General features: G+C 43.4%; 1 protein-coding gene across 2 annotated transcripts in view; it reads left to right on the forward strand.

The window, feature by feature from the left end:
* KDM3A (lysine demethylase 3A) overlaps window positions 1-16,152 on the forward strand; it is a 245,220-nt gene that overhangs the window by 23,762 nt on the left and 205,306 nt on the right. For both annotated transcript variants that reach the window (XM_033952017.1, XM_033952026.1), the window contains exon 2: window positions 5,557-5,712. In XM_033952017.1, the coding sequence (XP_033807908.1) occupies window positions 5,557-5,712 (156 nt within the window). The remainder of the gene's footprint in view (window positions 1-5,556; window positions 5,713-16,152) is intronic.

A 16,152-nucleotide genomic window follows, 5' to 3' on the forward strand; every position in this document is an offset into this window, starting at 1 on the left:
TATGCTACTTTCGCTACTATGCTATAAAATATTAAGCACAAGCACTTTATAATTTATTGAAAAAAAATATATAAAGTAAAAAAATCGCACACTATAAGGTTCCTATGAGGACAGCTACCATACGTTATACTGTGTGGCATTCTGAGGAACTTGTGTGTAGTTTCTTTAGAGCAGTGTTTTTCAACCGCTGTTTAGTGTGCCGCGAGATGTTGCCTGGTGTGCCGTACGGTGCAGACACTGATTAGGCCTCAGGCCGGGTCCCGCACGCGCTCCCAAGAGACTCCCCCGGTCCCCGCTGCTGTTCAGTTTCGATCTTCTGCTCTGACGCAACCGGAAACAGGAAGTTGCAGCAGAGCAGAAGATTGAACACTGAGCAGCCGCGCGTGCATGTCGCCGAAAAACAAAATCTACAAACTAAGGTGAGGCGAAGGGAGAGAGCTGGCTAAACAGTAGGATCGATTGGGCAGGCGATTGGTGGCTGCGGGGACCGTGCGTTCGCTCGTGTTCCCGGCTCAAATTGGAAGGAGGGAGTGAAAGGGAAAAGGATTCTGGGCCAAGGGGATGAAGACAGAAAGAAAAACCCACAGCAGGAAAGAAAGGGAAGGACAGGCAGGTGAGCCAGATGCTAGAAGCAGGGGGGGGGGAAGAAAGAGGGAAAAAAGCTAGATGGGGTTGAAAAGAAGAGACACACTGGTATGGAAGAGGAAGATAGGGGAAATCTGGACACAGGAAGGTAACAGAAAGAGGGGAAATTATGTGCATGGGGCATAGGGACAGAGACATAAAGGGGACATGCCATGGGGATGGTATATGGACACAGGGGGGGGGGCAATGACAGATACATAGGGGAGATATTAGAAATGGAGAAAATAGGAGCACAGAAGCGAGATGGTTTGTGGGGATGGGACAGGGACCGAGCTCGCAGGCTCCAGTGGCTTGCACAAATTACATTGTAACGTGCCATGAAAATAAGAGGGAGGAAGGTAGATAGATAAGCCACGTGAGAGGAGCTGAAGGGTAGTAGAAAGGAACAGATGGTAAAGGAGGGAGGGAAGGGTGGTGGTGGAAAGGAATAGGACAGACATTGAAGGAGGGTGGAGAGGAACAGACCCTGAAGGGAAATGTGGAAGACAGAGTGGGAAGAAGACAGATGCCAGACTATGGGGGAGCGGAGGGAAGAAGATGGGTGCTAGACCAATTGGGGGGGGGGTGAAGGGAGAGGCACAGTAACAGCAAATGGAAGACGTAGAGAGAAGACACACAGTGGATGGAAGGAATTGAATGAGAAGATGTGGAAAGCAGAAACCAGACAACAAAGGTAGAAAAAAAAATTATATTTATTTATTTATTTTTTGCTTTAGGATAAAATAGTATATTAGTTGTGTTGATAAAAATTTATAAACAAAGCCCTGCCAGCTGAACATCTCTTTCTCTAGTTCAGCAGCAGGAACTTTGATTTATAAGAAAGGAATAAGCTAAATATTACAGTACTAAGGCTTATATGGATGCAGCGGGGACGGTGACGGGGCGGTGAATGGGATGGCAGTGGCGGTGACGGGGCGGTGAAAGGGATGGCGGTGACGGTGACGGGGCGGTTGACGAAGAGCTACGTGTGTGTCTTTCTTCGATTCCAGCCAGAATATCAGCTTTGTGTTCAGCCAAACAGGCCCAGGTTTCGCACTGAATAAAGTATTTTATAATTTTTCACTATTCTATTTACTTAATATTTCATAATAAAGTAATTATAAAATACTTTCTTTGTGTTTATTTGATTCCTATTCAAGAGAATTACTTTATATATAGTCAATATAGGCACAGAGTTAAATTTTTTAACATTTTCTAATGGTGGTGTGCCTCATGATTTTTTTCATGAAACAAGTGTGCCTTTGCCCAAAAAAGGTTGAAAAACACTGCTTTAGAGCTTCTTATTTAAGCTCATTACTCTGGTGGCTAGTTTAAGTCTAACATATCTGTCCTGGGATAAAGCACAGTTACTTACCATAACAGGTGTTATCCAGGGACTGCAGGCATATATTCTCACAACCCGCCCGCCTCCCCGAGGTTGCCTTTTTTGCTGGTTAAGTGAACTGGAGACCACGAGGGGGAGATGCGCCCTCTAGTGGAGCAGGAAGGCACGCATGCGTGGAGCAGCAGAGCAAACTTAAAATCTTCAATCAAGTTTGCTGAAAAAGCTGTCCGCATCGGGGCTCCGTAGATGACGTCACCCCCACATGTGAGAATATATGCCTGCTATGCCTGCTGTCCCTGGATAACACCTGTTACGGTAAGTAACTGTGCTTTTCCTTCAACTCCGACTCCACAGCACTGGTTAATTTTCAGATCATTAAAATGGAATGTCAAGTTGAGAGAAATGAGCATTTTCGACACCACCTTCTTTTTGCTTTTAATCAAGGTTCTAAGGCCGCAGAAGCTGCTCGCAACATTTGTGCTGTGTATATAGTGGGTGCTATAGCTGAAAGAATCGCTCGTGATTGGTATGCCAAGTTCAAAAATGGAGTCGGTAGATAAATGTTCCGACTCCTCAGTTTTTTGTACTTCTGACTCCGACTCCAGGTACCTGAAATTTCCTCCGACTCCTCGACTCCGACTCCACAGCCCTGGTCACATGGCTTCCACGGCATGTTACTCTGTTAATGACACTTCCTTTCAAGACTCCTCAAAAGACCCCTATATAAGACTCTGAGACCTCACTTAGAATATTGTGTACAATTCTAGAGACTGCATCTTCAAAAAGATATAAAAAGGATGGTGTCAGACCAGAGGAAGGCTACTAAAATGGTATGTGGTTTTCATCATAAGGTGTATGAGGACAGACCTAAAGATCTCAATATGTATACTTTGGAGGAAAGGAGGGAGAGGGAAGATAAAATGAGAGATATTTAAATATTTATGTAGCATAAATGCGCACGAGTCTCTTTCGTTTGAAAGGAAGCTCTGGAATAGGGCATAGGATGAAGTTAAGAGGTAATATAGGCTCCGGAGTAATCTAAGAAAATACTTTTTTGCAGAAAGGGTGATAATGCGGTGGCTTGGTCTTTACAGAATGACCTTGGGATAGCTCTGCAGCTCTCTCTAGCTGATCCCTGTGATGGCCGTTCAATTGAGCCAGCGATAAGATGTGGACAGTCGAGGTTTAGGAGATTGCCATTAGGTTTAAACTGTGGCCTAGTCTTGGCAGGAAGCGTCTTTTTCCCACCATCCAGCTTTCATTTAGGTGCTACTGGGCCTGAATTTGGACTGTTTGATATAGTGAGTTATATCATGCAAATGTTAGTTTGTGTCTCCTTCCTCCACTGCCCCATTTCACCATCGGCCTGGGAGTCCTTGAGGACCACCATGGCCTAAAAGCAGAGAAGGCTCGGTTCCTTGGATTTTGATCATTTGGTAAGGTGTCCTTGTTGGGCTTAGCCGTACCAGCTAGAGGAAGTCCCTCTTCTGATTGGAATCCAGGTTTTGGACCTCTGCAATGATCTGTTTTGTACACTGATTATTGGGGGTCTTTGACACACCAGCACACTGCCCATAGATTGTATGGGCTTTTTCCTGGGGTCATATTGCTTCTTGGAAGATATATGGATTGCCTTTTCTGTCTTTGTGCTATACTGTTCTCCCACATGAACTAAGAACTGTTTCCTTGACCTTATTCAGATAGCCTTTTTACCTGTCTATCCTGGTGGACTTGCATGTGTCTAATGTCCCTGGGGCAATGGGGATTTAAGTGCCTTTCGCAGGGAGTGGCCTGGGTTTGATCCCATGGCCTTGGAGTGCTGAGGCTGTAGCTTTTTAGCTGGCATACTTGTCATTCATTCCCAGGGTGCCCTATCCTTGTGTTCCCCTTCAGCTACTTTTCTTGGTCTCCCTGGGTAATCGTCTGAAGCTTATGCTCATCCTGTTGTTGCTTTCTCAGAGGCTGCTCTCGGCGCTGGTCATTCCAGGGATCTTTCCTCCTTGATTCAGGGGATTCTCTGTCCAGGTGCAGCCATGTGGCACCACCTAGAGACATGTGTCCTCTGCCAAGTGCCTTCCCTTAGCCTGATCATTTCCCTTTGTCCTCTGCGGTTTCCATGGACTACACCCTGAGTTCTTCTCAGGGCTGGTTGATTTGTAGGAAAATTGGGACCCCAGAAGTGGACCTTTTTTTGTTTCCTCAAACAACCACAAACTTCCACTTTTCTTTTCAAGACTCTACAGTCTTAGTCGTTTGGGGTCAGATTCTTTCTTCCTCCTGGCAGGGCAAGTTTCTTTGTTTTCCCTCCAATTTTTCTAGTCGGGAAGATTCTACTCAAAACTTCACCAAGAATAGACTACCATGATTCTCATAGCATCTCGGTGCCCATGTCAGCTGTGGTTCCCTCCTCCTACAACTCAGTGTACAGGAACCCATCACACTTCCAATCTTTCCAACATTGCTGGCGCAGAATGAGGGTTCTCTCCTTGATCCCAATCTACATTCATTTGCACTTGCAGCATGTTTTCTCTCTCCCACCGAGTAGACACTTTCGCAATGTCTGCACCAGTTTAATCTCCACTGGCTAGATCTGATCACTTGTTCTCTCCTATCGGTTCTAGACTTTCTTCTACACCTTTCCAATGCTGGTCTCTAAACTACTTCAGTCAGAATTCATCTTGGTGCTGTTAGTGCTATTCATACACCACTGGACAAAAAGCCATTATCTGTACATCCTTTGGTTTCCAGATTTCAAACATATTTTAACTTCTTTCCATGTGCATTTGCTGACAATTCAGGTTTAGATGGAAAATCAATATAAATTCTGTACTTGCTTTTTATGTATTAAAAATCATTGAGCAACTTCTAATGTTCACCAAAAGGCTTAATTTGGCATAATTAACATTGGCCAGGCATAGAACAAAAACAGACTTGTGGAGGTCATGTCCTATGAACTTTTTTAGAGCCACCCTATTACTGCTACTACTATTAATTATTTCTATAGCGCTACCAGACGCACACAGCACTGTACAGAGTCACAAAGAGTAAGAAAACAGTCCCTGCTCAAAAGAGCTTACAATCTAAACAGGCAAGACAGACAAACAAGATGTCATGAATACAGTTAAGGGGAATGGTTAATCAGCTGGCTGGGTTGGAGGGCAGAGGAGTAGGGTTAAGGATTGAAAACTATGTCATAAAGGTAGGTTTTCAGTCTGCTTTTAAATAAGGAAAGGGGCTTAACGGACAAACTTGGGTAATTTATTCCAGGCATAGGGGGCAGCTAGATGAAAAGAACGAAGTCTGGAATTGGCAGTGTTATTTCCTTTCCTTGAGTACTGCTAGATCAGTCCAGACCTATGGGTTATATCCCCTTACTAGCAAATAAAGACAGAGTCTTGAAGATTCTGATGACACCACCAACATGAGTGATGTTTGGGTGCAAAATAACTCCCTAAAAATTTTAATGAAAAAGAATAAAACTTGGCATGAGGGAAAAAAACTAGAAAAAGGACGTACTGTATTTTGAGAATAGGCCAAATAGAACTGGGCATGCAAAGAAATACTTAAGGCTTATTTTCCTTTTCTAGGTGTGTGTGGAGTTTGATGAGGAGTCGTGGGAAAACAGAAGATGGATAGAGCTTTATGATCATCACCTGAAGGTTTTTCTGATAGAATTCAATTTAGTATTAGCGGAAAGAAGACTTCCCGGGAGCAATACAGACACAGTTCAGTGGCCTGCAATGGTAAGTATATTTTTTTTTGTTTTTGGAAACCTCTGATTTGGAGGAAGCACTCCATTTCACCATACAGGAGTCAGTGACACCTTGAGTGAAGTTAGGTCTTCTTGAAACATGTCAATTATAGATTGTCTAAAATGCTTAACTTATGACTTAACTAAGCTGTGTTAAGCAGTAAGTGTGGACCTGTGTTAAACTGGTACTGCACATTAAAACCAGAAAGCATTGTTAAAATAAGGGCAATAAAACTCGCACTAAGGCCCGGATTCTGTATAGGATGCCCAGTCTCAGAAGCTGAAGGGCGTCCTATACAGAATTGCACTGATTCTATAATAGACGCTTATGTTACAGATGCTGTTTAGAGAATCGGGTTGTAATAGACTAGTAGACGCGACTGCTGAGGTTATCATGGCAAGGGATCTCCCTGCTGCAATAAGTTTAGTGGCTGAGACTGTGGTTGCCCCCCTACCCCCCCCCCCCCCCGAACGATCGCCGGCAGGAGGGATGCCAAATTCTTCCTCCTGCCGGAACCCCACCTGTAGATTGCGCCTCCCCGGACCCCCTCTCTAATCTTTTAGGAAGGCCGGACAGAGGGGTCTTTCCTCTGTCTGGCAGGCCCGCCTCTGTCTAAATGAGACGGGCCTGCCCCTTCCCAGTGCACGTAGGAGGTTGCCTTAGGCACCTGGGCCAACTGGACTCTTAGGTTGGCCCGTACCTAAGGCCCCTCCCATGGGTGGTGCTTTAGGTGCCTGGGCCAACCGGAATCTTAGGTAGGCCCATGTACCTACGGGTGGGGGAGTGGGCATCCCTCCTGCTGGCGATCGGGGGGAGGAGAGGGGGGACTGACAGACTGAAAAAGCTGGGGCTGTTCTCCCTGGAAAAGCGGAGACTTAGAGGAGACATGATAGAAACCTTCAAGATCCTGAAGGGTATAGAAAAAGTAGACAGGGACAGATTTTTCAGATTACGGGGAACCACAAGTACAAGGGGGCACTTGGAAAAATTAAAAGGAGACAGGTTTAAAACAAATGCCAGAAAGTTCTTTTTCACCCAGAGGGTGGTGGACACATGGAACGCGCTTCCGGAGGCTGTGATAGGCTGGAGCACGTTACAAGGCTTCAAAGAAGGTTTGGATAGGTTCCTAGAGGATAAAGGAATTGAGGGGTACAGATAAGAGTAGCGGTAGGTTATAGGGATAGTCTGGGACCATTGCTCAGGCAATGGGCCTGATGGGCCGCCGCGGGAGCGGACCGCTGGGCGAGATGGACCTCTGGTCTGCCTCAGCGGAGGCAACTTCTTATGTTCTTATGTTCTTTAAGGCGGATTACAAAAGAGGTATAGAAGGTATGTTAAATTAAAAAAATTTTAATTGAATGAGGTTGGGCAGACTGGATGGACCCTTCGGGTCTTTATCTGCCATCATCTACTATTTTACTATGTATGTTACTATGTTAAGTTACAAAAGAAGATCTCTGGTCATTTCCAGAGCGAGTAAAGAGTAGATCAGGTTGATTCGGGGGGTCAGGAAGAAGACGGGAGGAAGGAAGGTATTCATAGTGTTAAGACTTTTTCAGGGATTTCTTTTCTGAACATTTTGTAGTCTGGGGTTATCAGTAGATTGGAGATTTGATTATCTAGTTTTGCTGCTTGAGTGGCTAGGAGGCCGTCGTATAGTTTTTTTCCGTTTAACTTTTTTGATTGGAGGGAGTGTGAATGGGGTGTGAGTTTTTCTATGCCTGATTGAGGTAGTTTGGATGAGGCGGTTGTTCAGATAGGTTGGGCTGTCTCCGTTTATAGTTTTGAATAGTACACAGTAGAATTTAAATAGTATTCTTTCTGGAATTGGAAGCCAGTATGAGTTGAGGTATGCCTCTGTGATGTGGTCGTGTTCATGGAAGAAAATCCTGGAGAAGGACCGAGATTGTCTGGCAAAGTAACGCAAGAAAATGGAGTAGATTCTGCGCTTTTCGTGGTGGAAAGTGTTTATGAACAACTTGAAAAACTGAAGATGAACAAAGTGATGGGACCAGACAGGATCCATCCCAGGATACTGAGGAAGCTCGGAGAGGTTCTGGTGGGTCCTATTAAAGACTTATTCAACAAATCTCTGGAGATGGGAGTGGTTCCCTGGGATTGGAGGAGAGCGGATGTGGTCTTTAATCACAAAAGTGGTCACAGAGATGAAGTGGGAAACTATAGGCCAGTAAGCCTCACTTCGGTTGTTGGAAAAATAATGGAAGTGTTTCTGAAAGAAAGGATAGTGAACTTCCTAGAATCCAGTGGGTTACAGGATCTGAGGCAACATGGTTTTACAAAAGGTAAATCGTGCCAAATGAACCTGATTGAATTTTTTGATTGTGTGACCAGAGAACTGGATCGAGGACATATGCTAGATGTAATTTACTTAGGGCTCCTTTTACTAAGCTGCGTTAGGGCATTAACGCGTGTAATAGCGTGCGCGCTAGACGCTAACACCAGCATTGAGCTGGCATTAGTTCTAGCTGCATAGCGCAGGGTTAGCGCGCGCTAATCTGCGTGCACTAAAAAAGCTAGCGCACCTTAGTAAAAGGAGCCCTTAGATTTCTGCAAAACCTTTGATACAGTTCCTCATAGGAGTCTCTTGAACAAATTTGAAGGGCTAAAGTTAGGACCCAAAGTGGTGAACTGGATTAGAAACTGGCTGTCGGACAAGACGCTAGAGGGTGGTGGTTAATGAGTCACTAGGAGGAAGGAAAGGTGAGTAGTGGAGTCCCTAAGAGTTCGGTGCAGGGGCCGATCCTGTTCAATATGTTTGTGAGTGACATTGCTGAAGGGTTAGAAGGAAAAGTTTGCCTTTTTGCGGTTGATACCAAGATTTGTAACAGAGCAGACACCGAAGAGGGAGTGGAAAATATGAAAAAGGATCTGCAAAAGTTAGAGGAATGGGCTAATAACAGGCAACTAAAATTCAATGCAGAGTAATCCATTTGGGGATTAATAATCGGAAGGAATCCTCTATGCTGGGAGGGGAGAGGCTGATATGCATAGTCAGGGAGATGGACCTTGGGGTGATAGTGTCCGATGATCTAAAGGCGAAAAAACAGTGTGACAAGGCGGTGGCTGATGCCAGAAGGATGCTGGGCTGTATAAAGAGAGGCGTAGCCAGTAGAAGGGAAAAGGTGTTGATGTCCCTGTACAGGTTGTTGGTGAGGCCCCATTTGGAGTATTGTGTTCAGTTTTGGAGACCGTATCTGGCGAAAATCGTAAGAAGACTTGAAGCGATCCAGAGGAGGGCGACGAAGATGATAGGAGGTTTGCACCAGAAGACATACGAGGAGAGACTAGAAGCCCTGAATATGTATACTCTAGAAGAAAGGAGGTACAGGGGAGATATAATTCAGACATTCAAATACTTGAAAGGTATTAACAGAGCAAAATCTTTTCCAGAGAAAGGAAAATGGTAAAACAAGAGGACATAATTTGTTGTAGAGAGGTGGTAGATTCAAGAGCAATGTTAGGAAATTCTACTTTACGGAGAGGGTGGTGGATGCCTGGAATGCGTTCCTGAGAGAGATGGTGGAGAGGAAAATGGTGATGGAGCTCAAAGAAGTGTGGGATGAACACAGAGAATCTAGAATCAGAAAATAATAGTAAATATTGAAGAACTAAGGCCAGTGCTGGGCAGACTTGTACAGTATGTGTCTGTATATGGCCTTTTGGTTGAGGATGGGCTGGGGAGAGCTTCAGTGGCTGGGAGGGTGTGGATGGGCTGGAGTGAGCTTTGACGGAGACTTCAGCAGTTGAAGCCCAAGCACAGTACCGGGTAGAGCTTTGGATTCTTGCCCAGAAATAGCTAAGAAGAAAAAAATTTAAATTGAATCAGATTGGGCAGATTGGATGGACCATTCAGGTCTTTATCTGCTGTCATCTACTATGTTTACAGGTTGCAGTGCCTCCTTTGGTTAGGGGTATCTTCCTTTGTTGACTGATGTATGTAGAAGTGTATTTTTGAAATTGTATGTTCTGCTGAAATGTTTCAGTTTCTTTGTTGTGAACCACCTAGAACTGTTGGTGGAGCGGTTTACAAGAAAATTAATTATTATTATTATTGTTATTGTCATCAGCAGCAGATGAATCCAGACAAGTTGGCTAAGTCCACCTACCAGCAGGTGGAGTTAGAGAGCACAAAGTTGGTCTCTGGCATATATGCAATGGCATTCTTGCTGGTGATTTAGTTGTCTCCACAGGCGGATGGATGGGTAGTTAAGTCAGTGCCACCCTGGGAGCAGGACCCCTACTTTTATCTGTTTTATGTTCTCTAAGAAGAGATCCATGAGTCTTATTTTGAATTTGAAGGGCGTTAGCCTCTCCCTACCTGTCCCTCACTTGTGGATGGAAACCTTCTGCTTGGTAGTCTGTGGAAGGGCAACTCCTGGACAATGAATAAATTCATCTATAACAATAAGCAACCCTTAACTTGGGAATCAAACCACTTATGTATGCTGATTCAGACTTGCGTGTCAAAAGAAACACAGGGCATAGAACCCCTCCTACCTCATCAATAATTTTCTTTCATTCTTGAGCTATTGAGCTAAATAGGACTGCATGGAAAGGGTTGCATATGCTCAGATTATTTCTGCTGTGCATGAAGTGTTTGTTACAGGTAGGCAACTGACATTTTAGTGGAGTGTGCACTTCTGGAAAGCAATTCAATATTAGATATAATACGTATGTGGAGACTGAAGTAGAATGAGGTTTCTTAATAGTTATGGATACTTGATTTACAAAATATGGAAGGGCATCCATCAAAATGACTCTGGCCCCTCAAATTAATTATATCCTTTCTATGCTCCCTCTGTTATGCCGGAAATCATTATTTCATTGGCTAAATATGAAAATATCTGAATTCATTTGGAACAAGAAAAAACCTCGAATTGCTCTCGCCAAACTGAAAGCCTCTAAGATCAATGGTGGTCTTAACTTTCCTGATTTCTATCACTATTATATTGCTTCATTAGCCAAATATGGAGCTTACTGGCTCACTAACTCCTCCACTCAAAATCTTCCCACTCAAGATCTTCCTGCCTGGTTTGAAATGGAATGTTTTTTATGTACGCCTTTACACATCTCATGCTTACTAACGGTGTCAATACCAAGGCACTTAAAGAGATACTCTTTATTGGGTGCAACGCAGCATGCTCTTTATCTTATAGATACATTGACTGAAATCTCAGTTAATGTTAGTCCACTCATGTCCCTTTGGAACAATCCCAAAATTCAAAATCACGACAAATCTCTATCATGGAAAAGGTGGCAGCGGGCAGGTATATGGTTTGTCCATCAATTGTCTACCCTCAACTCGTTAATTCCATTCGATATACTGTGCTCTACATACTCGCTGCCTCCTTCTACTTATTCACAATGGCGTTCTCTCACTGGAGTGTTGCCTTCTTTGCATATACGATTTGACTATATGACTTCCAAAAATACTATTTACAACTGGTCTTCTCTGTCTCTATTAAAAGGCAAGGCGATATCATCCTTCTACAGTATTTTAAGAGATCACTCCTTCACTTTTTCACCTCACTCTATGAAGCACTGGGACGCTATACTTACCACTCCGCTTTCTGACATTGATTGGGAGCTTTTCTGGTCATCAACAAATCGCCCGCTTTTATCTTCTAGAGCAGTGTTCTTCAACCTTTTTACACCTGTGGACCGGCGGAAATAAAATAATTATTTCGTGGACCGGCAAACTACTAAGACTAAAATTTTTTTTAAAACCATCGCCGCCCCATCCCCACGAGCTCGGTCCCACAAACCATCTGATCCCATCTGCACAAGCCTCAAATAGTTATGATTTTATATTGAACATATTTTATTAAAGTATAAAAAGAAACAATATTCTATACAATTGTCATTTTATAAATACAAATAATACAGGGTAAAGATTAACAAAACCCCTGTCTCCCCTCCCCTTCACATATATCCCCTCTACTATCAAGAAAACTGAATAAGCCAAATTATTACAGAATGCTACACAAATATCATGTAATAGAATACCACAGTCACGCATGACAGGAATGGTTTTAGGGAGTAGAACTAGGGCAACTGCCCCCTGGTCAGAGAGAGCCCTAAGCCAGCTGGAAGCTAAAGAGGCACTGCCTGGGCTTTGCACTCCCCAGTTACCGTATGTCTAGCAAGATACATATTTCAAATCTGATATATTTGAATCACAAGATAGAAATAAAATTATTTTTTCTACCTTTTGTCGTCTCTGGTTTCTGCTTTCATTGCCTTTTCACTCTCTTCCATCCTGCGTCTGCCCTAAGAACATAAGAATTGCCACTGCTGGGTCAGACCAGTGGTCCATCATGCCCAGCAGTCTGCTCACGCGGCGGCCCTCTGGTCTAAGACCAGCACCCTAACTGAGACTAGCCCTACCAGCGCACGTTCTTGTTCAGCAGGAACTTATCTAACTTTGTCTTGAATCCTTGGAGGGTGTTTTCCCCTATAACAGCCTCTGGAAGAGCATTCCAGCTTTCTACCACTCTCTGGGTGAAGAAGAACTTCCTTACGTTTGTACAGAATCTACCCCCTTTCAACTTTAGAGAGTGCCCTCTCGTTCTCCCTACCTTGGAGAGGGTGAATAGTGTTTTTATCTACCAAGTCTATTCCCTTCAGTATCTTGAATGTTTCGATCATGTCCCGTCTTAATCTCCTCTGTTCGAGGGAGAAGAGGCCCAGTTTCTCTAATCTTTCGCTGTACGGCAGCTCCTCCAACCCCTTAACCGTCTTAGTCGCTCTTCTCTGTACCCTTTCGAGTAGTACCATGTCCTTCTTCATGTACGGTGACCAGTGCTGGACACAGTACTCCAGATGAGGGCATACCATGGCCCGGTACAGCGGCATGATAACCTTCTCTGTCTCTTCAGTCCAGCATCTGCCCCTTCCATCTATCCTCCTGCTCCCCCCCCCCCCCCCCAATTTGGTCTGGCATACATCATCTTCCTTCTGTTCCCCTCATGGTCTGGCATCTCTGTCCTTCCCTCCCCCCTGTGATTTTTAGCATCTCTCTTCTCATTTCCTCCACTCAGATCTGATATTGTTCTCTGCTCTCTCTTCTCTTTTCTTCTCTGGTCTTCCTTCTCTATTTTCTGCCTCCATCTAAATTAAATTATTTCTTACTATTTAGTCCTGTTTCCCTCTTTTCACTGTGTCTACCCACAGCTTGTCACCCCTTTCCCTCACCCCTCCATTATCTTACTATTTTCTTCCCCCTTTATTTATCTCCTTCCATCCAGTATGTGTTCTTTCCCCACTTCCATTCAGCATCTGCTCTCCCCTCTCAACTGACATCCATCTGCCTTCTGCTCTCTCTCCCTTCTTCTCACTTCCATCATCTGTCCCCTTCTCTTTCTCATCTCCTCCATTCCATCATCTGCCCCTTCTCTCTCCCCCCCCAACTTCCATCATCTGCCCCCCTTCCCCTCACCTTTGCGGGTCACTTTCTTTCCCCTGAGGTGGCTCATGTCAGAGGGGAAGCTTTGGCCGAGCAGAACCGCTTGCAAGGAACAGTGGAACTTACTTGATTGATGTCGATGCTGGGGCCCGTTGCCGTTTGAAGAAGAAAAAAAAAAGGTGGAAAAAAGGGACCTGCAAAGGCGAGAGGAAGGGAAACCTTCAGGACAGCTGCTCTTTGCCCTCCTTCAGTGACCCAAGAATCCAGACCAGCAGCGGCAGCTCTGTATATTTTTAACTTCGGCACAGAGCTGCCCCTAATCAATAGTTTAGCGCGGTTTCATGAGGCAGCTTCGGGGCCTTTGCTAGGCCGGCCCGCTTCGATGATGCGATGTGGGCCGGCCTAGCAAAGGCCCCGAAGCTGCCTCATGAAACCGCGCTAAACTATTGATTAGGGGCAGCTCTGTGCCGAAGTTAAAAATATACAGAGCTGCCGCTGCTGGTCTGGAGGTGCGGAGACAAGGCAGGAGGCAAACGCGGTGGAAGGCAGGAGTCCCGGCGAAGGCAGGAGTCCCGGCACCGCGACTGCAACAGGAAGTTGCAAGTCAGCTGACGCCGGCCTTTCGTTGCGGCGGGGATAGAATCCTTCGCGGACCGGCAAGATTTTTTTGCGGACCGGCACCGGTCCGCGGACCGGCGGTTGAAGAACTGTGTTCTAGAGTATCACAATCAATGTACTTTCTTATGTGGCAGGCAATATGGACCCCACTTCGCATGTGGAAAGCTAACTTAAAGCAAGACTCTGTTTGCTGGAACTGTTTAAAAGAGGAAGGAACTCTTGATCATATGTTATTTCATTGTACTCTAGTCCGCTCTTTTTGGACCTACGTCTGGAACACCATACAATCTATTACTAACTGCTCAGAAGAAATCTCTATAGACATTGTAATCCTTCGCTCTCAACACCCATGTTTCACACAATCAAATTGTCCACCTAAACTCATTGATACCATGTTGGTGACTGCTCTCATGCACATTCTAAAAAATTGGAAATCACCCTCGCTATTAGATTATACCTTTTGGTGGAACTCTCTGAGTATGTATCATAGATTTGAATCCTATGCATATGAGAAGAGAGTTACATTCCGAACCTGCATGAACTTGAAATACAACAAATCTCCATGGTCATTCTTAGATTCCTATGTACGCTCATCTTCTTAGACACTCCTGTTATCCTTTTCTTCTCCTCTCTTCTCTCTTTCATTTTTCTTTCCTTTTTCTTTACTGCTCTCTCTCATCTTTATCTTATATATCCCTTACATACATTTTTAATAATTGGAGCCTTTGCTCCTATACAGTTAAACATAGATTTATATATTTTATATACAGAAAGCTTTATTTTGTTTCTATGTACTTTAAATGATTCTTGTATCCTTTAAAATACTTAATAAAAATTATTGAACTGGAAAAAAAAAAAAAAAAAGGAAGGGCATATTTTTTTTTTTTTTTTAGTTTATTAAGTTTTAACATCTTATGTTCACTTTCCTCTGATTATTGTAGTTTGTCTCATTTTTCCCTCTTGTTCCTGTTTGTCTTAAGTTTGTATATTATTTGTCCTAACTCTCCATGAGGTCTATTTTGTAAAGTTTTAACCTACATTTCTGTCTTTTTTTGTAAAAAGATGTTTATTTGAGCAGTATAAGAAATTTTAATAAAACTTGAAAATACAACACACAAATACTATAAATATGTGTAAACATACATTAGAAATTCATAATGAGAAAATGTCATTATCTTCCTGTCCCTCCCTATCTCCCTATCTCCCTATGTCTGGCACTTCAATCATTCCATTACACATATTGTTATACAAAACCCTCTTAAGGACTCCAAACATTTTTCATATGATGTCTAAATCCAAGTTTGGATGTTTTGCGAAATGCGCACAAAAATCCAGTAGCGAAATGACCATATTGGAAACAGAAAACTGTCTCCTTCTGTTTAGAAAATATCAATTTCTAAGATTTTTGTTCACGGTGTGTGTATATTTTTGATCCATTTAAAAAAAAAAGTCCAAAAGAAATGCACACAAAAGAAGTCTTTGGGATGTAGGAGGGGGGCCAGCATTTTTAATAGACAGGCCACACACACATCCCAGCAGAGCAGTGGGGCACCCTAGGGAGCACTGCAGTGATCTTCACTTACAAAGTCCCAGGAACATATCTCACTAGAACCCCTTATATTGTATGCTGAGCCCTCCAAAATTTGCCCAAAATTTACTGTATCCAACTGTACACCACAACAGTAGCCCTTATGCCTGCAGGTTTAAAGTTTAATTAAATTTTAATATACGTGCACCTGGCCGGTTTACAAAGCTAAAAAAGGTTAAAATACATTTTTTGGAGGGGGTTTGGAGGGGGAAATGTGAATATTAATTAGATAAATTATAAATACAAACATGAATTTGAAGGTAATGGGGGGAAGTTAATAATTACATCATTAAAAACAAATAATTAAAGGGAAGAGGGGGAGAATAAAACACCAGGAATGGGGATCGCTTCTTAAAAGCAGTTCGTGTAATATACTGCTATGCTGTTGGAAAGGAAATATTTAGATGCTGTGGTATGCGTCTTGGAATAAGAACGTTTTTAGTTTAGTCTTGAATTTGTCGAGGGAGTTTTCGAAGCGGAGTTGAAGTGGCATGACATTCCATAAAGTTGGAGCTACGACAGAAATATTAGTATTTCTAGTATAATAGAATTCTTTGATGGAAGGTATAGTCAATAAATTCTGGTCAGCCAATCTAAGGGTCTGCGAAGAGCAAAAGGGGATGACGAGTTTATCAAGAAAAGATGGGAGACGTGAAAGTTTGATTTTGAAAACCAGCAGTAAAGTTTTATAAGTGATATGGTGGGTTATGGGTAGCCAATGTGCTTCTCGCAGAAGAGAGGTGACATGATCATATTTTCCAACCTTATTGATAAGTTTGATTGCCGTATTTTGAATGAG

Source organism: Geotrypetes seraphini, chromosome 1 (assembly GCF_902459505.1).
Source record: "Geotrypetes seraphini chromosome 1, aGeoSer1.1, whole genome shotgun sequence".
NCBI classification, from domain to species: Eukaryota; Metazoa; Chordata; class Amphibia; order Gymnophiona; family Dermophiidae; genus Geotrypetes; species Geotrypetes seraphini.